At 44.7% G+C, this 27,936-nt stretch overlaps 1 protein-coding gene and 1 long non-coding RNA gene across 4 annotated transcripts in view; one reads left to right on the top strand and one right to left on the bottom strand.

Moving 5' to 3' along the window:
- FER1L6 (fer-1 like family member 6) overlaps nucleotides 1–27,936 on the top strand; it is a 173,116-nt gene that overhangs the window by 114,767 nt on the left and 30,413 nt on the right. For both annotated transcript variants that reach the window (XR_011258974.1, XM_069599920.1), the window contains exons 23-33: nucleotides 3,538–3,648; nucleotides 3,914–4,075; nucleotides 5,407–5,587; nucleotides 7,019–7,245; nucleotides 11,209–11,331; nucleotides 14,081–14,120; nucleotides 15,644–15,756; nucleotides 16,772–16,903; nucleotides 17,821–17,946; nucleotides 22,627–22,754; nucleotides 27,138–27,308. Coding sequence is in view for 1 of the 2 variants with exons in the window: in XM_069599920.1 (XP_069456021.1) it covers nucleotides 3,538–3,648; nucleotides 3,914–4,075; nucleotides 5,407–5,587; nucleotides 7,019–7,245; nucleotides 11,209–11,331; nucleotides 14,081–14,120; nucleotides 15,644–15,756; nucleotides 16,772–16,903; nucleotides 17,821–17,946; nucleotides 22,627–22,754; nucleotides 27,138–27,308 (1,514 nt within the window). In the remaining variant the exon portion in view is untranslated. The remainder of the gene's footprint in view (nucleotides 1–3,537; nucleotides 3,649–3,913; nucleotides 4,076–5,406; nucleotides 5,588–7,018; nucleotides 7,246–11,208; nucleotides 11,332–14,080; nucleotides 14,121–15,643; nucleotides 15,757–16,771; nucleotides 16,904–17,820; nucleotides 17,947–22,626; nucleotides 22,755–27,137; nucleotides 27,309–27,936) is intronic.
- Nucleotides 22–18,318, bottom strand: LOC138445716 (uncharacterized). 2 transcript variants are annotated; one of them, XR_011258976.1, is made up of 3 exons: nucleotides 17,414–18,318; nucleotides 3,899–4,026; nucleotides 22–2,232 (listed from the first exon to the last, which is right to left on the bottom strand). It is a non-coding gene; the product is annotated as an uncharacterized lncRNA (long non-coding RNA). The 2 variants fall into 2 exon arrangements; XR_011258975.1 differs by lacking the exon at nucleotides 17,414–18,318 and having other exon boundaries at nucleotides 3,899–5,543.

Raw genomic sequence — 27,936 nt, 5'->3', positions numbered from 1 at the left:
AGCAGTCAACTACAAAGAAACTTTTGAAATTCTTTTTTTGAAATTCAACATTTCCCCAATGTTTTTGAGTACAATTTTTTTCTTTTTTTTGCATGATAAATCTTAATATTTCATGAAAAGAAAATGTAGCCCCTAGAAGAATGTCAGGTGTCCATAGCTTGGCATTTAAGCTCTCCTCAAATTAATTTATCTTCAGACTGCTTTTTCAGCCTCTCATGTCAGCACAGTCACTCTGCACCTGCTGTGGCCTCTTTATAGCAGACTTTTCTGAATTCTCAGACCTCACCACACAAACGTCCTCGGTTTCTAGCCGCACTGTCATCCTGTTCCGAAATGTTTCCCTACTCTGCCCATCCCAACCCCTGCATTCTACTTACTATTAGGAAAACTGATCATCACCACCGTTCAGGACCAGAGTGGCCTCCTCCAGGAAGCTTTCCCCCTCCCCCACCTCAATCAAACATTTTCTCCTCTTCCACCTGATGTCACTTTGCCTCTTTTTCGGTTTAATCCCGGCTTTGATAAAGTCCATTGTTTATAGGCTTGCCTCCCTTAATCTGTAGTTTTTTGAAGGCAAGATCTACTTCACCCATTCATTCATGCACTTAAGTAAATATTATCCCGTGTCTATTTTGTCCCAGAACATTCCTAAGAATTCATCAGTGAATAAAACAAACTCCCTGACCTCATGGGACTTGTATTCTAGGGAAGGGAAGATAATGGACAACACTATGTAAATTGTAACATAGCAGCAGTGTGGTAAATGCTGAAGAGAAAGGGAAAGCACATGAAATATGAAGCAGGTGTGGTGGTGTGGGAGCGAGCAGAGTTAACACTTTAGGCATCCAGGGAAGGCTCCCTGAGAAAGCGGCATTTAAGCCAAGACCTGAAAGGGGATTTAAATATGCTTCTGGGATAGTTTCGGGAACTAGCAGTCCTTGAGCACCTGTGTCCCATTGGAGGCTAAGATGATTGAAGGTTGAGCCTTAATTGTTGCAAAGATCTGCCCATTTCCAGTTTACTCTCATTCCTAGGGAACTTACTATGTGCCAACAAGTGTTGCCAAGTGCTTTGCATGCTGCCTCGTCCATTCTTCACAGCAAGTCATGAATCAGATATCATTATCTTTACATATAACAGAAATGAGACTCAGTGACACTGTGTGACTATTTCAAATTCCACGGCTAATAAGTGATGACGCTCAAGACTGGTATCCAGCTATTATACTGAATGAAGGATAATGGAGGTGTGGATGACGGGCTGGGGGAGACAGAGAAAGGACCAAGGCTTCTGAGCATCCGTGATTTTTCAGATGGGCAGGAACTAAGACTAGGGTCCTACAGGACTCCAAGTGTGGCACTCCCTTAAAGTCTGAGCCTGGGTCGCCTGTCCTGTCCTGCCGCTGGAACTCCTTCGAGGTCCTGTTACGTTAGATATGTCCTAGGATATTAGAACAGTCAGGCTTTTGGACCAACTTACCCTGATCCTTTGCACTTTGCCTTCATAACAATTCCTTATCATACCCTCCTGAGTAACCGTACACTATGTAGTTTTATAGGCCTGCAGCCAACCCATTTCACTCTGAAAAAGCTGGGAGCAAAGTCACTCAACCTCCACCATGCTGTGGGATCCTTCAAAGTTTTAGTTGCTCAGTCATGTCTGACTCTTTGTGACCCCATGGACTATAGCCCGCCAGGCTCCTATGTCCATGGGATTCTCCAGGCAAAAATACTGCATTGGGTTGCCATTCCCTTCTCCATGGGATCTTCCCAACCCAGGCATCGAAGCTGTGTCTCCTGCGTTGCAGGATGTTTCTTTACTATTTGAGCCAGCTTAAACTCTTAAGGGCATCTTTGAGGTGCTTCTGGAATGAGCTTCTTTAGAGCCTTTCCCAGGTTGACATCTCAGCAGCCCCAAGATGAGCAGACACGTGGTACTTTTTAAAGTGCATATAGCAGCACCATCCTCTGCCACCATCACAGCTGTTCTGTGGCTTTATCTTTGGAACCACAGGAGCAATTAGCTTTCTCAAAGAGGTGATGTTTGCAGCCTGGATAGCTCATCACCAGGCAGTGTTCACCTCATCTTTTCCAAGCTTCTTTTTCTGGTCTGGCTCATTCTGCAGCTTCATTATCTTGAGTCTATTTGGCATTCCCAGTGACTGCTATCTTCTTTTTCCGGGCTTCTTTCTAATTAACTGAACCGCATCTGCTGTTGCCAGCTAGAATATGTCTGCAAAAAAGAAATGGTGATATGTTTGTACTTTGCAGGTTTTGATGAGCAATTAGACTTTTTCGAGCATACGGAGCTAATGTATCAGTCAGCCAATAAACATTTATCAAGAATCCATTGGAGTTGGAGCATCACTTGAGGGTCTGAGAAGGAAATGCAGTAAACAAAGGCTTCCTCTTGGCCAAGTCTGACAAACTCCCCCATGAGGAAAACTTCCAGCTCCAAAGCAAGGGTCACCTGGCCCAACATCTGAGGCCCAGAGAAGGAAAAGGACTCATGCAGGGTCACACAGCACAGCCTGGTTTCTGGACTCGGTCCACTAAAGTCTGCACTGAGCCTACTGGGAAGACACACTGTGTGCCGAGGACTGCAGAGTAGAATGGCTCAGTGTGCGCTGTGTGCTAAGTTGCTTCAGTCATGTCCCATTCTTTGTGACCCCATGGACTGTATCCCGCCAGGCTCCTCTGTCCATCAGATCCTCCAGGCAATACTGGAGTGGGTTGCCATTTCCTACTCCAGGAGATCTTCCTGACCCAGGGATCGAACCCGCATCTCTTAGGTTTCCTGCATTGGCAGGCAGGTTCTTTACCACTAACGCCACCTGGGAAGCCCTAGTGGCTGGGACCAAATCAGCGGTGGCTTCTTAAAAGATGTGCGTGCTGAGCTGGGTCTTGAAGGTAATGCACAGTAGCTCACCCAGGGAGAAGTCCCTTTCCATAGGAGACTTTCGAATTCCTTTGTGTGAGAGTTCAGTAAAGCACAGTGATTGCCTTCCTGCAGTTTCATTCACTCCAAAGGCACAGGAAATGACACCTTTCATCCCAGAGGTCTGCCTTCAAAAGACTTCATTTTCTGTTTCACTGATTACGATGTAGTGTCTGTGTGGTTGACTGAATCTCCTGTAGCGCATACTAGGGGGGCAGTGAAGTCTCAGAGGCTGGAATCCTATCAGAGTCCCTCTGCCATTCCACAGCTGGAGTTCCTGTGCCATTTGATGAGGTTGTGAAGCTCCATCCACTTGTCTTTTTCCCCTCCCCACTCTACTGTGAGCTCACTGAAAGCTTATGAACCTATTAACTCCTGACACATTGTAAGGGCTCACTGAATGTTGGATTACCCTCATGAATGAATGTGTTTGTCGATTAAGAAACTGTGATAAAAATGCATTGTCTTGATTTACATTTTAAGCCGGAAACATTCCTGTGGTTAAAACAGTGGCAGTCTTCCCCTTGAGGGGAGATTGTGCGGCAGCCTTCGTTTTCCTTGCCTCTCCTGATTTCTAACCAGCCTTGGTCTGTGTGGCAGGTCCCCGCGTCTGGGCTGCAAGGGATGCCTCCCTTCGACCCACCCGACGTCACCCAGATCTACCCTGTTCCTGCCAGCATCCGGCCGGTGCTGAGCAAATACCGCGTGGAGGTAGGGGGCCGGGAAGGATTGGGCTGTTCTTTGGGACTAAGCGCACTGGTGCATTGCGATCACGGCTGGGTTGTGTGAGGGGCCTGGTGGGGTCCCGGGGGGAGACACAGCTGCTCAGAGGGAGCCCCCGAGGAGCGCAGCATCCCTTCCTGGAAGAACGCACCAAGGTTCCTGGGCTGGGGCACCTGACGTTCCCACCCCTGAGCCACACCTGCTGGCTCCTCCCCAGGCCTTTGAGCGACCGTCCTACCCATTTTCTCCTCAGGTTCTCTTCTGGGGAGTCCGAGAAATGAAGAAGGTGCAGCTCCTCTCGGTGGATCGTCCCCAGGTCCTCATCGAGTGTGCGGGACGCGGGGTCAAGTCCTGTGTGATCCAGAGCTACAAGAACAACCCAAACTTCAACGTCCAGGCAGATGCTTTCGAAGTGGTGCATGTCCCCCTCTCCTACCCCCAGGCCCCTACATGCTCATTCCCTTCATTCCCTAGGATGTAACTCACTCTTTCATGAATTTGGGGGGATGTTTTAGAGTTTCAGGTGTCCACTACTCACAAGAAAGAACAGTCTAATTCAGTGAAAAACCAGAATGTCAGAATAAGACAAACTTTTGTTGTTGTTTTGTTTTTAAAGCTTCCAAGTGAAGATCATTTAGTAAATCAAAGCAGGTTGACCGTAGTTCCTGAAGTGTGGCCCCCAATTCATCACCATCACCCAAGAACTTATTATAAATGCAGATTCTCAGGTCCTGCCCCAGGACTACTGAATCAGTCTGTTGGGGTGAGCTGGGGCCCAGACACCTCTGGTTTAACAAGCTCTGTAGGAGACTCTGATACACACTAACATTTGAGAACCACTGGCCTGGAAGATACTGTCACAAAACTTATGGTCCGATGTTTTAAAAATTATTTGTACATAGCATCTCAGCAGTTTGCATTTGAACTTATGCTTTTAAAGTGATGTTTGATACCTGTGCTTTTTCTTTATTTCAGTACTGTTTTATGCTCTGATTTGGAACTAACTGTGAAATCGAAGTTTGCTTTGTCCAACCCAGTCAGCTCCAACAGACACAGATTTTCTATCAGCAAAGTGTTAGTCGCTCGGTCGTATCTGACTCTTTGCAATCCTATGGACTCTAGCCCACCAGGCTCCTCTGTCCATGGGATTCTCCAGGAAAGAATACTGGAGTAGGTGGCTGTTCCCTTCTCCAGGGGATCTTTCTGACCCAGGGATCAAGCCCAGGTCTCCTGCATTGCAGGCAGCTTCTTTACTGTCTGAGTCACGACTAGAACTAAAGAATGTGTACTGTGTTTGCAAATCTTCCACACCAGGCTTTGTTGAGCTTGGGGTGGGGGAGGTCACCAGGGTAAAGAAATAGATGGGGCACTGGCCCCTCAGTTCCATCTTAAGTGGCTCAACTCTCATCTGTTTCATATTCTGGATCCGTGTTTCTCTGAGATGAGAGTTTGGATAGATAATGACAAAATAAGAGGATTGAAGACGACTGCCATAGAGACTTGAGGAGTATGTGATTTTTGCAATTTATTTATGGGTTGAATTGTTAGTGCCATCCCTCATATGTTGCATGATGACTCCCTGACTTGAGAAGATAGTGCTCCAGACTCTGGCCAGCTGCAGGCATGACCCGGAGGGATAGGGCAAGGCAGGCTCAGAGGAAGGATGGGTGCCTGGTTGGCTTTGGTCCTGCTCCCAGACAGGTCAGCTCAGGTCATACCCCACTCCATCCTCATCTCTCCCTGCAGGAACTGCCTGAGAACGAGCTTCTGCACCCGCCCCTGAGCATCTGCGTGGTGGACTGGAGAGCCTTTGGGAGGAGCACCTTGGTGGGCACTTACACCATCAACTGCTTGAAACAGTTTTTGTGTAAATCCAGGGAGCCCCTCAGCCTCACCTCACAGGTGGGCGGAGCCCAAGTTGGGAAAGGTAGGAAGATTCTAGATCTTGGAGCTGTGGGCTACAAAGTTGTGGTACTTGCAGATGTCCGCTCGGGACCCCAGCACAAAACAAATGCCCCAAGATCAAATGGATCTTTCTGAAGAATTTGCTCCTGTGGTCCCCTTTGCTCCTTAGCTGCCAGGTTCTGACCTGAAGCCTGACATCAGGGTCAACTCTTCTAAGAAGGGCTCTTTGTGACCGGAGCTCCATTCTGCCCCTGCTTGCGTGAATGCTAAGTCTCTTCAGTAGTGTCCAGCTCTTTGCAACCCCGTGGACTGTAGCCCGCCAGGCTCCTCTGTCCATGGAGTTTTCCAGGCAGGAAGACCAGAGTGCGCTGCCATGCCCTCCTCCCCTCCTGCCCCTACTCCCTGACATTTTCTTTGCTTGATGTTACTGGAATTTCTTCTCTTTGGGATCCAGGTGCAGGGTTGAGTTCACTGGGTGATGTGGTTCTTGCTGTACAGTCATCACTTGTCTCTGCGAGACTGCTGTCTCATTATATTCACCGGCCCCTCCATGCTTTATTCCTGGTCTCCCCACTGCATGCCCCCCACTGCTGAAGTTTGTAAAATCTAAATCTATTTGATTAACATATATTATATGATACTATAATATTCACTTGGTTTTCCACTTTCCTCACTCAAAGCTGTTTTAAGATCTGTGCGTGTTGCTATGGTTACTTTCACCTGTTACCCCGGTCTGGTGCATCCACCCTACATTGGTTTCATTATCCCCGCATATTGGACCACTGGGCTGCCTCCAGCTCCCCACTTCTGCAGTGTTGTGATGAACATCCGGTGTGTGTTCACTGAGGGAGAATCCTGTGTAGGGGTGAGATTACTGGCTCCCAGGAGATGAATACATGTAATTTTATTAAGTACTTCCAGAATGTGCTCCAGAGAGCAGTAGTAGTTTACATCAGTCTACACTAGTCTGTGCCAACCTATTCAAGTATACACCAGTCTACATCAGGCTCCCTATTATGCAGATGGACTCATGTGGCCAGAGTTCTGCCAACACTTTGGGAGTTCACAGACCTCTGGAGTTTCTAAGGTTTCCCCTGGTTAACACAGTGGGGGAGGGCAATCAACACATAGGATCTGTTCACTAAATCTTGATAAAAATCTTGACTCCTACAACCACGGTTATTTAAAATTACTCTGGGGGATCAATAATAAGTACAATCATTTGTTGATGACCAGTTATGCCCCAGACACCTTACATCATGATCTCATTTATTTCCCAAAGACATGGGTATTTTTACTGTCCTTTTATAAATATGGAAAGTGAGGCTCAGAGTTGTTAGGAACTTGTCATATTTGAATCCTGATCTGTCTGATTGCTGGTACTGGATCCTTGAAATGATTGCCCTGTATTGATTGTAGCCCAGTTGCCTGATCCAATGTCCTTTCATTTCAGATATTTCAGATTCATCAGTTGCCACTGAGCCCTCTGAGACCCTCAGCTCCACTCAGGAGCAACCAAAAGATCATGTCTTTGTGGATATTGAGCCGCCTTCCACAGTGGTACCTGACTCAGCCCAGGTTCAGGCAGCCAACCTGATTGACATCCCTGACTCGTCCCCTATGCTGGAGCCAGAACACAAACCTGCAGCCCAGGAGCCACCAAAAGATGGAAAAGCTAAGGTCAGAATGTCATCCGTCTTCATATTTACTAGGCACATTAGAGTTTGGTGATGAGGTTCTAGATACTAATCCTCCCACCTATTAGTTGTGTGAGCACAGCAAGAAACTTCACATTTCTGAGCATTAGTTTCTTCATCTGTAAAATGGGGACATTGATTGATACCCACTTCACAGCATTGCCGTAGAATCAGATAAGTCAGTGTATAGGGAATTAAAATGTTAGTCAAATGTAACATCGTATTTAATTAAACAGAAATACTTCTCTACTCATTGGCTTGGAAAGAAAATGATTTCCTTATCTAGGCTTATTCCACAAATATTTAGAACCTACAACCTGCTTTGTATAACATCTCGTGGGACCAAAAGGGTGCATCTTCTGGATTCTAAATAGAACTGAGACTTATCTTCAGTTGGCTGAGATTCTGGAAGGGAAGATGGATAAGTATCAGTTCAGTTCAGTCACTCAGTCGTGTCTGACTCTTTGTGACCCCATGAACTGCAGCACGCCAGGCCTCCCTGTCCATCACCAACTCCCAGAGTTCACTCAGACTCATGTCCATCGAGTCCGTGATGCCATCCAGCCATCTCATCCTCTGTCGTCCCCTTCTCCTCCTGCCCCCAACGCCTCCCAGCATCAGAGTCTTTTCCAATGACTCAACTCTTTGCATGAGGTGGCCAAAGTATTGGAGTTTCAGCTTTAGCATCAGTCCTTCCAAAGAAATCCCAGAGCTGATCTCCTTCAGAATGGACTGGTTGGATCTCCTTGCAGTCCAAGGGACTCTCAAGAGTCTTCTCCAAACCACAGTTGAAAAGCATCAATTCTTCGGCACTCAGCCTTCATCAAAGTCCAACTCTCACATCCATACATGACCACTGGAAAAACCATAGCCTTGACTAGATGGACCTTAGTCAGCAAAGTAATGTTTCTGCTTTTGAATATGCTATCTAGGTCGGTTATAACTTTTCTTCCAAGGAGTAAACATCTTTTAATTTCATGGCTGCAGTCACCATCTGCAGTGATTTTGGAGCCCCCAAAAATAAAGTTTGACACTATTTCCACTGTTTCCCCATCTATTTCCCATGAAGTGATGGGACCAAATGCCATGATCTTCATTTTCTGAATGTTGAGCTTTAAGCCAACTTTTTCACTCTCCTCTTTCACTTTCATCAAGAGGCTTTTTAATTCCTCTTCACTTTCTGCCATAAGGGTGGTGTCATCTGCATATCCGAGGTTATTGATATTTCTCCCAGCAATCTTGATTCCAGCTTGTGTTTCTTCCAGTCCAGCATTTCTCATGATGTACTCTGCATAGAAGTTAAATAAGCAGGGTGACAGTATACAGCCTTGATGCACTCCTTTTCTTATTTGGATCCAGTCTGTTGTTCCATGTCCAGTTCTAATTGTTGCTTCCTGACCTGCATACAGATTTCTCAGATTTCCCATCTCTTTCAGAATTTTCCACAGTTTATTGTGATCCACACAGTCAAAGGCTTTGGCATAGTCAATAAAGCAGAAATAGATGTTTTTCTGGAACTCTCTTGCTTTTTCCATGATCCAGCAGATGTTGGCAATTTGATTTCTGGTTCCTCTGCCTTTTCTAAAACCAGCTTGAACATCAGGGAGTTCACAGTTCACATATTGCTGAAGCCTGGCTTGGAGAATTTTGAGTATTACTTTACTAGCCTGTGAGATGAGAGCAATTGTGTGGTAGTTTGAGCATTCTTTGGCATTGTCTTTCTTTGGGATTGGAATGAAAACTGACCTTTTCCAGTCCTGTGGCCACTGCTGAGTTTTCCAAATTTGCTGGCATATTGAGTGCAGCACTTTCACAGCATCATCTTCCAGGATTTGAAATAGCTCCACTGGAATTCCATCACCTCCACTAGCTTTGTTTGTAGTGATGCTTTCTAAGGCCCACTTGACTTCATATTCCAGGATGTCTGGTTCTAGGTGAGTGATCACACCATCGTGATTATCTTGGTCATGAAGATCTTTTTTGTATAGTTCTTCTGTGTATTCTTGCCACCTCTTCTTAATATCTTCTGCTTCGGTTAGGTCCATACCATTTCTGTCCTTTATCGAGCCCATCTTTGCATGAAATGTCCCCTTGGTGTCTCTAATTTTCTTGAAGAGATCTCTAGTCTTTCCCATTCTGTTGTTTTCCTCTATTTCTTTGCATTGATCGCTGAAGAAGGCTTTCTTATTTCTTCTTGCTGTTCTTTGGAACTCTGCATTCAGATGCTTATATCTTTCCTTTTCTCCTTTGCTTTTCACTTTCTTCTTTTCACAGCTATTTTTAAGGCCTCCCCAGACAGCCATTTTGCTTTTTTGAATTTCTTTTCCATGGGGATGGTCTTGATCCCTGTCTCCTGTACAACGTCACAAACCTCATTCCACAGTTCATCAGGCACTCTATCTATCAGATCTAGGCCCTTAAATCTATTTCTCACTTCCACTGTATAATCATAAGGGATTTGATTTAGGTCATACCTGAATGGTCTAGTGGTTTTCCCTACTTTCTTCAATTTAAGTCTGAATATGGCAATAAGGAGTTCATGATCTGAGCCACAATCAGCTCCCAGTCTTGTTTTCGCTGACTGTATAGAGCTTCTCCATCTTTGGCTGCAAAGAATATAATCAGTCTGATTTCAGTGTTGACCATCTGGTGATGTCCATGTGTAGAGTCTTCTCTTGTGTTATTGGAAGAGGGTGTTTGCTATGACCAGTGCATTTTCTTGGCAGAACTCTATTAGTCTTTGCCCTGCTTCATTCCGCATTCCAAGGCCAAATTTGCCTATTACTCCAGTATATAAGACCATAAAACGGGGGCAGGAGTAATCTTTTAAGTCATAATTTTGAGTGCAAAATCTTTGTGTACCTACCAGTTGATTCAAAGAAGAAAGCAGTTTTGAGAAAGTCCTAAGAGAGGGCCTGCCCAGCAAATGGTAAAAGCTGAAATAAGAGGCAGGGTGAGGTAGATGAATCAATATTTTCTCGTGCTCTTCCCGTCTCATCCAGGCTCAATGTGACTCTCTGACAACCCACAGATTTCTCTCTGTCCCACCAGCAACGTACCTGCCGCTTGGTGTTACAAATCTCAGTTGAAGTGTTTTTGCCACCATAAAACTGTGGGTTTCACCAATTCAAAGATGATTTTAAAAACTATCTCTATCATGTTGAGGTTTGACAGAAAACAACAAAATTCTTTACAGAATTTATCTTTCAATGAAAAATAACTAAATTTAAAAAAAATATATATATATATACATCTTTGGGTCCACTGTACCAGATAGAATGCCTGGCACATCGTAGGTAGCCAGGAGATGAGAGCAAACACATGATGTGTGCCGTGGCATGATGAATCTGTCATGACACAACTGTCTTCCCCCTAAATGCCTGCTTTCTGCCATGTGCACATCACACTGCCTCTCCATCTCCCAGTCATTTGTGTTGTCAGTATCATTTATTTGCACCAGTTCCAATCAGATATGATGCTAAGGGGGGTTTTCTCCATTATGCCACTGAATCCACATGGCAGTGAAGTGAGCAGGTATCATTGTTCCTAGCTGAGGAAACCGAGAATCGCAAAATTTCTATTTTTGTTTATATTGTGTTTACAAGCTCATTCACTTTGTACTATACCACATTATATTATATAGATTGCTTGTCCCTTCCATACAAGTCAAAACTTCTCAAAGGTGGGGATTGTGTCTAACCCTTAGATTCCCATATCAACCATGATATAAATCTCATAACTAGTCAATAAATGCCAAATGAATGGATGACAGATTATTAAACTTTTATTTATTAAGGAGAACAGGGAGCTGTAATAACAAAACCTGCCAGCGCTTCCATCCATCTCCTGAGGGTACCCATGTATCCTCTTCCTTAGTAAACTGCTCAGCCACCAGCACGTAGATTCTTGCTGCCAAACTATTAATCCATCCCTCATTCCTTGACAGGACCCCAGGAAACCTTCTCGGAGGTCTACTAAAAGGAGAAAGAGGACCATCGCTGATGAATCGGCTGAAAATGTCATTGACTGGTGGTCAAAATACTATGCCTCCCTGAAGAAAGCACAGAAGGTAGGTTCTTTCTTGGCTGTGACAGTCACGCGCCTCGATAAACACACAATACCCTTTTCCACTCCCCTCTAAAATCCTGCGATTTTCCCTCTTTTCGGTTCCACTCTAGGCAGGCTTTACTTGGGTGTGGTTCCATTAACTGCTGAAGGGTACACGCCTGGAAGGACCAGGGTCCAGAACTGAAAACTCCTTACTGTCTGGCTGGAGCTGGCCCTAGGACACAGGTTCTGCTGTGAATGCTGGCAGGGTGTCATGTCTATCTTGGCATCCGGAGAATCTGCCCACCTCAGGGGGGTCCAGCCAGGAGAAATGGGGTCTCTAGACAGGTGGGCATCAGTGAAGGGGGCTTCAGGTTCACCTGGAGACACCCAAGTTTAAGTGTTCTCCAGCTGGATTCTAAGTTCAAAGGGGAAACTATCAAAGTAAAGGCTGGGGTCTTGGCCTTAGCAAATGGCAATAATCAGCAAATCCTCATGCTCCGGGAATAAGAAAGGAATTGAGTTATAAAGCCAGAGAACCAGTGGGTAGTGGGTCTGGAGATTTAGGGAAAAGCTCAGTGGCTGAGTTTGATGAGACTTCTCATCCTTGAGCAAAAATGGAAAGGAAAGTAATTCTGATATTATCATCATTTTCTATTGAATAGGAACTCTTCTGATTCTTTATTTGGAAAGACTGTATTTCCTTTTTTCCCACTTTTTTTTTTATTAGAGTATAATTGCTTTACAACATCGTATTAGTTTCTGCTATACAACAACGTCAATCAGCTATGTTCTCATTCAGTCGCTCAGTCACATCCAGCTCTTTGCAGCCCCATGGACTGCAGCACACCAGGCTTCCCTGTTCTTCACCATCTCCTGGAGCTTGCTCACACTTGCTTAATCAGCTATATGTATACATATATTCCCTCGCTCTTGAACCTCCCTCCCACCCTCCCCATCCCACCCCTGTAGGTTATCACAAAGCAGCCAGCTGAGCTCCCTGTGTTACACAGCAGCTTCCTGCTGGCTGTCTCTGCCTTACGTATGGTAGTGTACATAGGTTAGTTTGTCCCCCCACAACTCCCTGCACTGTGTCTACAAGTCCATTTTCTATGTCTGAGCCTGTATTCCTGCCCTTCAAGTAGGTTCGTCAGTACCATTTTTCTAGATTCCCTTTGTATGGGTTGATGTTGTTTTGTCACTTAATTATGTCCGACTCTTGCCACCTTATGGACTGTAGCCCACCAGACTCCTCTGTCCATGGGCTTTCCCAGGCAAGAATGCTGGAGTGGGTTGCCATTTCCTTCTTCAGGGGATCTTCCTGACCCAGGGACCAAAGCTGCATCTCCTGCATTGGCAGGGGGGCTCTTTACTGCTGAGCCTGCAGAGAAGTCATATATATATATAGTCATGTCCAACTCTCTGCAACCCCTTGGACCATACAACCCATGGAAATCTCTAGGCCAGAACACTGGAGTTGGTAGTTATTCCCTTCTCCAGGGGATCTTCCTAATCCAGTGGTGGAACCCAGATCTCCTGCATCGCAGGTGTATTCTTTACCATCTGAGCCACCAGGGAAGCCCATATATATACGTTCATATACGATTATTTTTTCTCTTTCTGACTTACTTCACTCTGTATGACAAATTCTAGGTTCATCCACATCACTTCAACTGACTCAATTTCATTCCTTTTTATGACTGAGTCATATCCCGTTGTATATATGTACCATGTCTTCTCTATCCATTCATCTGTCGATGGACCGTTAGCCATGTCCTAGCTATTGTACATAGTGCTGCAATGGTATGGAGGGTCCTTAAAAAAACTAAGCCTACAGCTACCATATGGTCATGGTCCAGAACTGCAAACTGCATAGAAGTCCCACTATGGGGCATATACCCTGAGAAAAACTTAACTCAAAAAGACACATGGACCATAGTTTCTCCACCTAGGACTATCCATGAATATTGATATACAGTTATATAAATAAACAACCAAATGTTAGTCCCTGCCTCTAAGCCCCCTCCTTCTGCTGGAGTGGGCACTAGCACTTTGGGTGAGTGTGCAGCCCCTTCCTCTTTCTCTGTTAAGCTCCGCAATTCCAGCATAAACCCAACAGCCCAAAATGTCAGCAGGGAAACTCACAGCTGCAGATTGGGATGATGCTCCAGGGATGTGGAGGAACAGCAGGGAGAGGGGTTGCTTCTCCGGTGGCTGAGAGGAGCCTGCACCTAGAGGACAAGGACGTCTACAAGCTTGGTGGCCTTGGTCCTGGATGTGTGGGCACCTCTTCTCTAAGGCAGGACATCTCCCTGCACTCAAGTCCTAGGCCTTTACAGCAAGGCTTCCTTTGGGAGCTACTAAGGACTGTTTCGGAGAAGGCAATGGCAACCCACTCCAGTACTCTTGCCTGGAAAATCCCATGGACAGAGGAGCCTGGTGGGCTGCAGTCCATGGGGTCGCGAAGAGTCGGACACAACTGAACGACTTCACTTTCACTTTTCACTTTCACTCATTGGAGAAGGAAATGGCAACCCACTCCAGTGTTCTTGCCTGGAGAATCCCAGGGACGGGGGAGCCTGGTGGGCTGCCGTCTATGGGATCCCACAGAGTTGGACACGACTGAAGCGACTTAGCAGCAGCAGCAAGGACTGTTTGCATATTCTTTTAAAATGCTGAGGGCTGAGATAATCCACTGAGAACTGTTAACAATCTGGGTTAATAAATGAGATGTGAGAGTGTCATCATCTTGTTCCCCTCTTTTCTCAAAGGAAAAGGAGAGCGATTCCAAGGAACAAAAAAGCAACACAGGTGAGTGGCTGTTCTGGGGACTTGCAAATGCAGCATGAAGCCATTTGAGTGAGAAAATGATAAAACAGGAGCCATGAGAACAACCTTGGAGCCCAACGCCCTCCTTTCCCAAGTGAGGAAATAATCCTAGGAAGATGACAGCACTTTACAGAGACTGTGTCGCTGATTTGAGCTGAACAGGAACCAGATCCCAGGGGCCCAGGTCTCCTGAGTTCAGTTCAGTACTGAAGTCAACCCACTGGCTCAAATCTCTACCCTAAAGTCTTAATGTAGAACCAGCAGAGTAAAAATAGGAACAAAGTGGGATGGTAGGCCAAAACCAACGTGATAAACTTTAATAGAGGTGCCCTGGATTTAGGTTCCAAAACTCAGCTGACAAGGACTGGATAGAGCTGGTTTGGCAGAAGCTCAAGTGAAAGAGCCCTGGGATTTGAAATGACCGCAAACTTGATGTAAGCCAGCAAGGCTTAAAACGAGGGGAACACCAAGTGCTGTTTCAGCTAACACAAAAGTAAGAAGGCCAGGGTCAAGTTCAGTTCCTCAGGCCACTCCTATTAGCATATTTAATTCTAAGACCAACCCCAGGACAGAAACAATAGTATCTTGGTTTGCAGATAGTAAAACGAAAGTACAAAGAGGTTGTGCAACTTGCCAAAGTTTATCTGGCTAGAAAATGTCAGAGCTAGAAGTTTGTCTCAGGTGGTTTTTCTCCAGAACCTGCTCCTAAAAAATTAGCAAATAATCTCTCAAAGTACATTTGTGACTTTGTTTAAGACTATTAACCTATTTGAGTTTGAAGATTTTTTTTAATGTTTATTATTTTTACTTATTTATTAGGCTGCACCAGGTCTTAGTTGCAGTATGCAGGATCTTTGGTCTTCGTTCTGGCATGTGGGCTGGTTTTTTAAGTTGTAGCGTACAGGATCTAGTTCCCCAACCAGGGATCAAACCCAGGCCTCCTGCACGGGAGAGCAGTCTTAGACACTGGCCCACCAGAGAAGTCCTGAGACTGAGGTTGTTGAACTAGACAATTCTCAAGGGGGAATGTATCTCAAGCTTTAGTGTCACTTTATCCTGGGTCTGTTCTTTACTAGCTGGGTGACTGGGCAAATTACTCACCCTCTCTATGCCTCCTATAATGCGTTCTCACATATGGCAGGAAGGCCTGCACGTTGCTAGCCCCAGGCATCTGCTGACATTGCCCGGCTACTTGAGTGGAATCTCCTCCGCTCCTGCAGTGCATGGTCTGTAGGACTCAGGGCAGAAATCCTGCTATGAAATGTTACAATTTCTTCTTCTTTTTTGGCTGTGCCATAGCACATGGGGAAATCTTAGTTCCCCAACCAGGGATGGAACCTGTGCCCCCTGCTTAACCACTGGGCCACCAGGGGAGTCTCTCTATTCCTTTTTTAAAAGAAGGGTCATGACACATGCTAGGACAAAGGAAAAGAGGGAGCTTGACCTTGTCTCTTCTCATCTAAAGAGCCGTAAGAAGTCTAATCATTTCCACTAAATATCCACAGAGGCAAAACCAGATGAGGTAGCAGTAAATATAGACAGCCCGAAGAAGAAGAAAGACAAAATACTGAAGAAGAAACCCAAAGAAGATGAAATTCCCAACCTGGCCGTCTTGCAGGTGTGTGGACACAGCCATCTTGGCCATGGTTAGGGCGGGAAACTCAGAAGGGGATTCTTTCAGTCCTTTAGTCAACTTCAGAATGCCTTTGTCTGAACGAACTTGCTTTGTCTTTGTTATCATCACTGATTCAAAGCAACAAACTGACGAGAATGCAAGCCAGGACAGGAGAGCTTGTTCTTTCTCCATCTTCTGCATGCCCATATTGAGAAGGGGCATAATTTACATTGGCTAGCCTGGATCCAGCAACGTAACTTACATGTGTGAGTTCCCCTGGGATCACTCTTCGGGGCTTGACGGCATCATGCAGATGTGCACAGACTCGAAATAGCAAGAGTCTTAGCTCTTACTAAAGTCAGCTCCATCAGACCGATCCTAACATTAGCCAGAGGTTGTTAGCTAGAGGCGAATTGATGGATATGAAAATTGGGAGTATGAAAATTATGTACTGAATTTAGCTAAGTTATTTTGATAAGAAATTTGAAGAAGTGATCTAATTATATTACTAAACCAAAAACTCAATTCAGTTTTCCATTTCTAAAATATACATGTAATTTTCTACTTGGAAAATTCACAGCTATATGCATTATAATAAAAGCAAATATTCCATCACTTTATATACATTAAGAATGAAATGTTTAATGAACAGTTTTTAATTTCAATATTCTCAAAATATGGCAGTCTGTATCTGACAATCAGTGACATCAATTAGCTATAAAAAGGTTAGCCACATTTATACTTATATATTATATTTAAAAAAATCTTTGGTTTAGCTATACTTCTTAGAATTTGAAAGTTTATCAGAAATGTTTTATACATTTCAAAGTGGTAGCTAGTTCTAGGAATGTCAAGTCAATCATATTTCTTATTTTGCTAAAGATAAACTAACAATCCCCCTTAGATTTTTCCAAGGGGTGTATAGGAAGACTGGTTTTGGAGCATCTTGGCATTTTTTCATTAAATCAATCCTGGGCTTTCCTTCCTCTAAGCACTGTCTCCTCCCTTCTTCCTAAAGATATATGATGGGGATCTCGAGAGTGAATTCAGCAATTTTGAAGACTGGGTGAAAACCTTTGACCTGCTCAGAGGCAAGTCTATGGAAGATGACCAAGGCCTTGATGGAGACCGAGTGATAGGAAAATTTAAGGCAGGTTCCAAAGCTAACTCTTGTATTTGGCTCTCCTGTCTATAAATATCAGATATGACTTCATTCTGTGGGACTGTGGTGTGCAATGTGGGTAAGGAAAATCCCTGATCTCTATGCAAGACCCTCCCTTTCTAGAATTCCACATGACCAAGCCCTAGTCTTTTAAAGTATTTGATTTGTGGCCAGTCAAGTAGATTGGAGCTCAATCTCTGGAACATGAGGAACCAGAGTCATTACCTAAAAAGATCACTGAGTTGTACTCTTCTTTCCCCACCCCTGGCCTCCCAAACATTTGATTGATACAAACCTACCACCTAAATGATTAAACTGATCAAACAACACAAGCCCTTCAACTGGCAGACTTATGGTGTCAGCCTCACAAAGTAATAGGTGACACTTGCTATGAACCTACTGCATGCCTGGGCCCTTTATATGAAAGTGAAGTGTTGGAAATCACATGGGCATTGCAGCTTGCCAATCTGAATTTTAAATCCTCAGTGTGATACCAACCAGCTTCGTGATCTTGAGCAGTACTTGACCTCCCTGAGCCTCGATTGCAGCATCTAAAATAGAAATACTGCAGTCAGAATGGAATGAGATAATGGGAGAAAATGCTAGCTCAGCACCTCGCATGTAAGAGGCACTCAGGATCCCATCTGATGCTCCTCTTCCTGTTTCTCATGTAACAGCCCACTGAGGAGGGTGTTGCTGTACCAACACTGATTCACTGATGTACCGTGAAGAAGTGCAGATGCAGGCAGGTTATATGAACTGCCCAAGGACACCCAGGGGCACCGGTAGAGCTACCGCAGGTCCTGCTGGGTCCCAGGCTGTGGTTCATTCCCAGCACTATGCCCTATATGGTTTTCAGTGGAGCATATCATCTTGTTTCAACGGGTGGTGCTTTGTGGTTCCAGGGCTCCTTCTGCATCTACAAAAGCCCGGAGGATTCCAGCATCGAGGACATCGGGCAGCTGAGAATCCAGCAAGGGATTCCACCCAACCACCCCGTCAAAGTCCTGATCAGGGTGTACATTGTTGCGGTGAGCCATCCTCGTTTACTCTGAGGGGTTGTAGGGATCGCCAAGAGCTGCTGCTACAAAGTATTATAGACTGGGTGACGTAAACAGCATTCCTTTTCTCCAGTTCTGGAAGCTGGAGGTCCATGATCAAGGTGCCACCAGAGCTGGCTTCTGGTGAGGCATGTCTTCCTGGCTTGTAAATGGCCACCCTCTTCCTGTGTCCTCACAAGCCTTTCCTTTGTGTGTGTGTGTGTCTGTGTGTATGTTTGTGAGGGAGAAAGAGACCCACACACACAGAGTAGGAGAGAGACAGAGAGAGGAGAGGAGATATGTTGTCTTCCTCTTCTTGTAAGGTCACTGGTTCTACCAGTTTACGACACCACCCTTAGGACCTCATTTAACCTTAATTAACTCCCTAAAAGCCCTGTCTCCAAATACAACCACATTGGGGGTTATAGCTTCGACACAGGAATTTTGAGAAAACATAACGCAGTCCTTAATAAGGGGTATAAAGTTTGGTTGGGCTTCCCTGATGGCTCAACAGGTAAAGGATCTGCCTGCAATGCAGATGACGTGGGTTCGATCCCTGGGTTGGGAAAATCCCCTGGAGAAGGAAATGGCAACCTACTCTGGCATTCTTGCCTGGGAAATCCCACGGACAGAGGAGCCTGGTGGGCTGCAGTCCATGGGGTCGCAGAGTCGGATGTGACTTAGCGACTGAAGAACAATAGAGTTTGCTTGGTAACATGGACATTTGCTGGCTCACTCAGCAAAAATATTCCCAAGCTGCCAGGACCACTCCGTGTAGCTCTGTTTGCTCTCTGTGGTTGGCTGCTAGCTGAGCAGAGAACCAAGTGGCATTGAAGCAGGAAGCTCCCAGGCAAGTCAGCCAGTGAAGAGAACCAGGGCAGAACAGGGCAGCCGCCGCTGCTCAAGCCTCCCGCTCCCACCCAACTATGACTGCTCTGCTGCAGTCAGACATTTCATTTCCAGTATATTTCCAAGAAACTACTACTATCTGCCCTAGGCTTCCTTTCTGACAGTGAGGGCACTGATCTTTCATTGTGAGACTTCTTAGCCTGATTGCCAGGAAGCTTGGGGCCAAACCTGGTGCTTGATCAAAGTGACCATGTGCTCAACTTTCATGGTTCATGTATTTGTATTGATCTCCTGACCTTGGAGTTGATTTATAGCCATCTTATTGTGTATTAACTTTTTGCTTACATTGCATAAAATATTTTTAAGAAACTGAAATGAAACATAAAACAAAGATGAATTATACTTTATTGCTAAGGTAGAATGAAATGTTCCCTTTCCATCATGAAGTTCTCATGCTTCCCGCATTATTAGCAGCACTGCCATCATCACCATGACCACCACATGCAAGGCATGTTCTAATCGCTAAGGATGTTGTGATGGGAAAAAAAAAAAAAAACCAGTCCTTGCCTTCAAGGAAGTCACGGTCTAGTTGGAAAGATGATAAGTACTTGTAGAGTGTTACTGGCAATGCCAGTGGTCTATATTAAATACTCAGCCACAGGAGAATTTAGATAAATCTCAAAATTTTGTTCAAGAGATCACTCATGTCTTGGGAGAGATAATTAATGTGCATTCCTCAGGAAATAGACCATGTGTTCAAATAAATCTGAGGAAATATTGTGCATATAATAATTAATTTCCCTTGTCCAACCCCTGAGATACATAAAGCTCATAAGCATGCTGAATGCTCTGAGAATTCCAGAAGCAAAGAAACTGATTTAACAGCTTGATTCTTTAATAGCATTTTCAAACCTTACTGCCCACACCTATTTCTCCTCCCTACAGAAAACCCTGCCATCTTTTTCATGAATCAGATAGAACATAGGATCTGTATAGGAGGAAGGAGAGGGAGAAATCTCTTGGACCACAGAGACTAGAGAAGGATTATGATCTGTGTATTCATTTAGCAAATACCTGCAGCACACTTTCATATTTATACATACATACGTGTATATGTGTATGCATATATCTATATTTATATACAGGTACCCTCTAGAACGCACATCAGGTTCCTGCTCAGGAAACAGCTTGGAGGAAGGAGGACTGGGACTGAAACTGGAGCACAGGCAGGTCTTGAACAAATGAAGAGTCAGAGAGCGTCAGCCCTGAGTTTTAGGGTATAGGATAGACTATAGACAGCCAATGTTTTTCCTTGACATTTCTAGTAACAGTGATTATGTGTGGTTTGCTTTCTCACACTGATTTAATTAACTAAATAATTGAAATCTCTTAATTTGATAAAAATACCAAAGAAGTAAAAAATTATACTACTTAAAAGTTGCATGGAGAAAGAAATCAAATCCCCTCAATTCTGCAATTCCATCCCCAGAAATAGCTTACCCTTCTTACGCATATATACTCTTTTTATGCAAACACATCTCTGTCTATTTACACTTGTCTACAACTACATCCAGGTATATATTTAATGGAGTCCCACTTCATGCATTACACGGTGATCTTCTATTTTCTTTCTTTTGTTAGTAAAGTACCTCGGACATTTTTCTAGATCACTTCAAACAGGTCTTTTTCATTCCTCTTAGTAACCACCTAGTGTTTTACTGGATTAACATAGTATCTATTCATTCATTTACTCATCAAAATTGGGAAGACCCTATCTTCAGTCCTGGAGATAATGTAATGAACCTGACAGATAGTAGTCTTGTTTTCATGGAGATAATAACTAGTTGGAGATGATATGAGGATTAGGAGGGTATAAAAATAACCACAGACAGATAAATAAGCAAGATAAATGTTAGAGATTAACTCCCACATAAAGAATTAAAATTGGTGGTGCAATCAACTATACTTCAACAAAAATAAGTTTGGTGATGTGAAAATGGGGAAGGGCCAGTTTTGAATTGAGTTTCTTCCTAAGTAATTGACATATAAGTTGTTCATAATTTTTAGTTATTAAACAATATTCTAATGAACAACCTTGAAATTATAGCTTTGTGTGCTTATGCCTTTCTGTCTGTAGGACAGAGTCCTAAAAATAAGACTGTTTCTTATCCAGCTCTCAACTCCACACTTTCTCCATCTTTTCCATATCTTTCCTTATCATCTCCCTACCCTGGTCCTCCCTGGTGGAAATGGATTGTTACTTAGCTGACCAGTGCTCAGTGCAAGACTGACGGGCTCATACATTTCAAAACCAACTGGTTTTAGGAGAAGCTTTTATGTCTAGCCCATAATTTAACAGATGAATCTCAAAGAGATGACTTGTTTTGTCCAAGATCACATGACTACTTAGAACTGGAACTCAGATTCATGCCTTTTGCCTCCTCGTCCAGCAGATTCCTCTTTACTCTGTCCCAACCAGTGCGTTCCACTGGGAATACAACTCCAGAGAAAGCAGGACTTGAGCAAAGTTGGAAACTTTGAACAGCCGAGTGGAAAGGCTAAACCAGTGGTTCTTAAACTTGGCTGAATCATCTCAGTTCAGTTCAGTCGCTCAGTCGTGTATGACTCTTTGTGGTCCCATGAATCACAGCACGCCAGGCCTCCCTGTCCATCACCAACTCCTGGAGTTTACCCAAACTCATGTCCATCGAGTCAGTGATACCATCCGGCCATCTCATCCTCTGTCGTCCCCTTCTCCTCCTGCCCCTAATCCCTCCCAGCATCAGAGTCTTTTCCAATGAGTCAACTCTTCACATTAGGTGGCCAAAGTACTGGAGTTTCAGCTTTAGCATCATTCCTTCCAAAGAAATCCCAGGGCTGATCTTTAGAATGGACTGGTTGGATCTCCTTGCACTCCAAGGGACTCTCAAGAGTCTTCTCCAACACCACCGTTCAAAAGCATCAATTCTTCAGCGCTCATCTTTCTTCACAGTCCAACTCTCACATCCATATATGACCACTGGAAAAACCATAGCCTTGACTAGACAGACCTTTGTGGACAAAGTAATGTCTCTGCTTTTGAATATGCTGTCTAGGTTGGTCATAACTTTCCTTCCAAGGAGTAAGCGTCTTTTAATTTCATGGCTGCAATCACCATCTGCAGTGATTTTGGAGCCCCCCAAAAATAAACTCTGACACTGTTTCCACTGCTTCCCCATCTATTTCCCATGAAGTGATGGGACCAGATGCCATGATCTTAGGCTGAATCATCTAGGAAGTGTCTAAAAAAATCTCAAAGTCCAGGAACAATTAAGTATCTGGGGATAGAACTCAGTTCAGTTTAGTTCAGTTCAGTCACTTAGTCCTGTCTGACTCTTTGTGACCCCATGAATCGCATCACACCAGGCCTCCCTGTCCATCACCAACTCCCAGAGTTTACTCAAACTCATTGAGTCAGTGATGCTATTCCAACCATCTCATCCTCTGTTGTCCCCTTCTCCTCCCACCCTCAATCTTTCCCAGCATCAGGGTCTTTTCAAATGAGTCAGTTCTTTACATCAATTGGCCAAAGTATTGAGGTTTCAGCTTCAGCATCAGTCCTTCCAGTGAATATTCAGGACTGATTTCCTTTAGGATGGACTGGTTGGATCTCCTTGCAGTCCAAGGGACTCTCAAGAGTCTTCTCCAACACCACAGTTCAAAAGCATCAGTTCTTTAGGATAGAATTCAGGCATCAGTATTTTTTAAAATTCCCGGACAGTCCCTGTGCACAGTGTTGAGAACCACTGGACTGAAGGATTTTTTTTTTTTCCTCTTCTCCAGGCATTTAATCTTAGTCCAGCTGATCCAGATGGCAAATCGGATCCCTACATTGTGATCAAGCTTGGCAAAACTGAAATCAAAGACCGGGACAAATACATCCCTAAACAGCTGAACCCAGTATTTGGAAGGTCAGTGGCCATCTGAGTGTCACTGCACTGTCCTCTCCGCGTTTGCTGCTGTGGTGTTTCTTTGAGAGTGGGCTTGGTGTGTAGAGAGTGGTGTGGGTCTGAGTACACAGTGCAGATTAAAGCTGGCTCCTGCTCAGGATAACAGCCAATCAAGCCGATATTCATGAGGAAGGCCCGGATTCTTTCCTTGGTTTCTTTAGCAATTTGGTTGTGCATGATCTTCACACCCATGGTTTCCAATAATGATTTTCCCAGATCTCAAATGTAAGAGGCCCCTTGAACAGTCATCAAGTTCAGCCTTCTGCCTTGAAGAGAGTTCCTTTTTACAGACCAGATAATCAAGGCCCAGAGCAGTTTAAAAACTTGGTCAGGTTCGCACCTCTCATAAGTGGAAGAGAAGGGGCCCGGATGTTTAGTCTTTGTCTGTTACCAAAGGGGTTTTTGCATCGTATCATTTTGCAGTTCACTGGGGCTTCCCAGGTGGCGCTAGTGGTAAAGATCCTGCCTGCAAATGAGATACATGACAGAGACCTGGGTTCAGTCCCTGGGTTGGGAAGATGCTCTGGAGGAGGGCAAGGGAGCCCACTCCACGTTCTTGCCTGGAGAATCCCATGGACAGAGGAGCCTGATGGGCCATGGTCCATAGGGTCGCAAAGAGTTGGACAGGACTGAAGTGATGTAGCATGCGGCACACTGCAGGCAAAAAGCTGAATTGCACCCCCGGTTTTCCTGCAAAGTGTTCACAAGGCATTCCATTTGTGTATGTTTAGGTGAGCCAGGGATTCTCCAGTTCTCAGCAACCCTCCTCCAGGCCAGAATACTGGTGTGGGTAGTCTTTCCTTTCTCCAGGGGATCTTCCCAACCCAGGGATCGAACCCAGGTCTCCCACATGGCAGGCTGATTCTTTACCAGCTGAGCCGCAAGGGAAGCCCTTCAGCAACCCCATCACACCATTTATCTTCTAAAAGGGTTGTGTTTGTGAGACTGACTGCCATTAAGTCTGGAGTCAAGCACACCCGGGTTTCACGTTACCACATCACACAGATGGCTTAACCTCTCTGATCTGTAGAGCAATAACAGTGACAATCGACCCTCATATACCTTTAGAAGATTAAGTATGACAAGCACCCAGCATTGTCTATGACATTGCATAGTAGCTACTCAGAACGCATTAGCTTCCTTCCTCTCCACCTTGATAATCATTTTAGCAATGTACACATCTCAACTGTATCTAATTCCTTTTTTCCCGGAGCCCCAAGGACCATGGGATGAAATCTCTATCCACCTCATTTAAATTCATTTACACAATTGTGGTCGCTTTGGAACTTTTGACATTTGATCAGAACATTTACATGTGATTGCTCCCCAGGAAATAAGACAATAAATGATCTTGCTTGTTCAGATTAAAGAGAATGATTAAAACGATGTGCTAAGGAAATGTACCCTTGCTTCCCTGATCCGGAGATGACCTTTACCATTACCTGCCGTTTATGCAACCAGCACTTCATTTTGCCAAGTGCTTTGTCGTCACCTTTTATGAGCTGCTCTCACCACAGTGCCATGAATTAGACTGGTTTATAACCTCCATTTATGGCCATAGTAAACAAAAGAGAGGCTGATGGGATATTCCTTCCTTCCGCTGGCATTTCAGAGCCTCTTCCAGAAGCCCTCCAGGTGTGGATGCTTTGTTGGCTGTGTATTTAATTGTTACTCAGGGAAAGATACTGCTGGCTCAGTCTTGCAAAGTTCCAGCAGGGACCATGCAGGGCTCTTGTGCCTGACCTGGGGTCTGGGGAACCCCTCTTTGAGCCCTTTATAAGCGGATGTCACAGGCTCCTCCCCGATGCCCTGGCCCTGACCTGCCTTAGTTTTCTTCACAGCCTCTAGCATGAATTGGTGTGTTTATTATGTGTTTATGGTTGTTTCCCATCTCCCCACTAGAATGTGAGCTCCATTCCAATGGAGACTCGTTCAAGTCTGTTCAGTGCTGTAACCCTAGTATCTTGGACTGGGCATGGCCTAGAGCAGATGCTCTTTGAGTATCTGTAGAATTATAGAATAAACAAATGAATAAATAATGGGCAAATAATCCTTCAGTCATTTTTCAGTGGGATTTCAGGGGACCCCATTATCCTGAGGGGGTACATGTCCAAAGAGTTGGAGGTTCCTCATTTTCTTAATAACCACAGCTCCTGAAACACATCACACATATTATGATGTCTCATAAACGTCAAATGAACAAATGAATCAAAAAAGAAGGAATAAAGAACAATGGGACAAAGAAACAAAGGGACATCTTTTCTCTGAAGGTTCACAGTACTGAATGTTTCTATAAGGCTCAGGTTCTACCCATTTCGTGATGCATGCTCTTTTCTCACACCAACGCTGTATCTAGAGGTCGTATCACACTGACACCCACATTCGTGTAAGTCTAATTCCCCCCCTCCACCCCCCACCAAGTGACTGGAGATCCAATCACGGCAAGCTGCTTTGGTAGTTTTCCTAAGGACAGCACTAATGAAAAATTCAGGAGAGGTGAACCAGTGAGCGCACAGCACACCATCCTGAAAGACGGATCAGAACATTGGAGCCCTCTGTCCTCTGTCATGGTTGCCAGGGGCAGTTAAACACTTAATAAGTCTTTCCTTGGTGGCAGCAGCTTGTTGATGGCCAGGCTCAGAGGTGGCTGGGGCCTTTCTGGTGAGATGCCTCTAGAATATCCATTATAGCTTCAAATCCAAATCTTGGAAACCCAGGGAGGCAATACTGTGTCTTCAGGTGGAAGAAATGAACTCATTTTCTGCATAGCTGTATCCCTGGCCTGCTAGGGCTGCCTCAGTCAGTTACAGGCAAGGAGCTGTCCAGCATCTCTGCATTTTTCTCTCTAGGAGGGTTAATTGGCTCTGGGCTATGCTGTGATTGCTCTCCCTACCACTCTGGAGAGTGAGAGTTGGGCTAAGTGGGCCTGACCTTGAAGGCCACAGCCCAGACAGGCCTGAGGACAACTGGGGAAATAACAAGCCCTCTAGTCTCCTCTCCTCCCTGCCTTCTCTCTGTCCTTTGCTCCCAGACCAACCCTCCCCGTGTTGTCCCAGAGCAGAGTCAGAACAGCTGGAGAAACATTGGTGTTTTAAGAACACATTTGCCTAAAATGCAGGCCTACACTCCCAATTTCATTCTTAATTACCTTCTCTAATTCTCAGTAGAACAGATAATGCATTGATACAGGAAATCCAACTCAACTCTGCATTGGGGTGGGATTGTGGAAGGAGCGTGGAATTAGGAGAAGGAAACTAATACTTATCTTAGTTTGACATGATCTGTGATCTTAGGCCAGTCCCCTGAGTTCTCTGGATTTCAGTTTCCTTAGCTGTAAAAGGAAGAGATTTGATGTGGTGATTTCTGAGATCCTGCACAAGTCAAGGAAACATTTACTGTGTCTGCTTTCTGCAGCTAAAGTACAGCCTCCAACAATGCAGAGATGAGGAGGGCAGGTCTCTGTTCGCAAGGGGCTCAGAATCTTGTAGAGACACATCTGTGTTTTCATGGTTTTCCATCGTCAGTAGGATTTTCATCTCAAATAAACCCAGCTGATATTCCCTGACGAATCAACAATGGAGGGGAGAGGAAATGGCAATTTACTGGGCACCAGCTGAATGCCTGGAAGTAAAATCTGTGCTTTGTATAAACAAGATCCCATTTTACCACTATGCTATATTATAAAGAAGACATATTCATCCTCGTGTATATGTAAAGAGGCCAAAAGAGTTGAAATAACTTTCCCAATGTTTTACAACCAGGAAGTAGCTGATTCAAAATCAAGATTAGAAATCAGTCCTGTTTGAGACCAAAATCTAGGGACTTTGCTCTTCCTCTTGCTGTCACCCTAGTTGAGACTATAAGATGTGACCCATGAGAGAGTAGATGATTGAGTACTAGAAATTGACCAAAGGGTTGGAAATTGTTTGCATCTCAATGAAAAATTAAACTACATAAATATCCATTAAGTAGTAATTGGGCTGCTCCGTGTTTAGTGAGTTCCTATGGACTGTAGGCCAATACTTAACCACTTGATGCAAAGAGCCAACACATTGGAAAAGACCCTGATGCTGGGAAAGATTGAAGGCAGGAGGAGAAGGGGGCAGCAGAGGATGAGATGGTTGGATAGCATCACTGACTCAATGGATATGAGTTTGAGCAGGCTCCAGGAGATAGTGAGGGACAAGGGAGCCTGGTGTGCTGCAGTCTATGGAGTCACAAAGAGTTGGACACGACTTAGTGAGTGAACAACAGTGGACTGTAGGCAAGCTAAAAGTGAGAGAGGAAAAAGTTCTCTGCAGCACCAAATGCTGTTGATTCCTAAAGCCTCTGCTTGGATGGCAGGTCATTTGAGCTCCAGGCCACGTTCCCAAAGGAGTCCTTGCTCTCCGTGCTGATCTACGACCATGACTTGATTGGGACGGACGACCTCATTGGTGAGACCAGGATTGACCTGGAGAACCGCTTCTACAGCAAACACCGAGCCATCTGTGGCTTGCAGAGTCAGTACGAGATGTAAGTTCTTCCTCCTGTTGGTGTCCTGAGGCTGCAGCCCAGGCGCTGGGAAGACCCCCTAAGACCCAGTTTTAACATCTCAGATGGGCTCCATGTCAGCAGGGCTCACTGATGACATGGAAACTGCTCGCTGCACTTGAGGGTATTTGGGGCTGGGGAGGCAACACTGATTTGGAACCCAGGGCAGATTCTTCGAGTCAAGTGTTGAATTGTGTTTGTTCAGTTGATTAGCTGGACCTGGTGGACTGAGTTCTCAGTGGGGAATGATGCTAGAAGTATAATTAACATAACACAAATGCCAGTGTCCTAGTTAATTACAACCAATACTCACAAGTACTAAAAATATACCACACATTTCACATGGTATATCTAATTCAGTTTTCCTCAAAACCCATTGAGGTGTTATTCCCATCTTAACACATGAGGGAGAAGTGGGTCCAAGTCTCTCTCTTTAAAAAGGTTTTTGAACTCTGCTTAATTTTAGAATGTATACTAGATTTCTTTTTTTCAGTTCAGTTCAGTTCAGTCGCTCAGTTGTGTCCGACTCTTTGCGACCCCATGAACTGCAGCACGCCAGGTCTCCCTGTCCATCACCAACTCCCAGAGTTTACTCTTTTTTAAAGTATGG

The sequence above is a fragment of the Ovis canadensis genome, chromosome 9, assembly GCF_042477335.2.
Source record: "Ovis canadensis isolate MfBH-ARS-UI-01 breed Bighorn chromosome 9, ARS-UI_OviCan_v2, whole genome shotgun sequence".
Classification (NCBI taxonomy): domain Eukaryota; kingdom Metazoa; phylum Chordata; class Mammalia; order Artiodactyla; family Bovidae; genus Ovis; species Ovis canadensis.
Note: the sequence above shows the minus strand (reverse complement) of the source record. Positions and strands in the feature narration are given on the sequence as shown.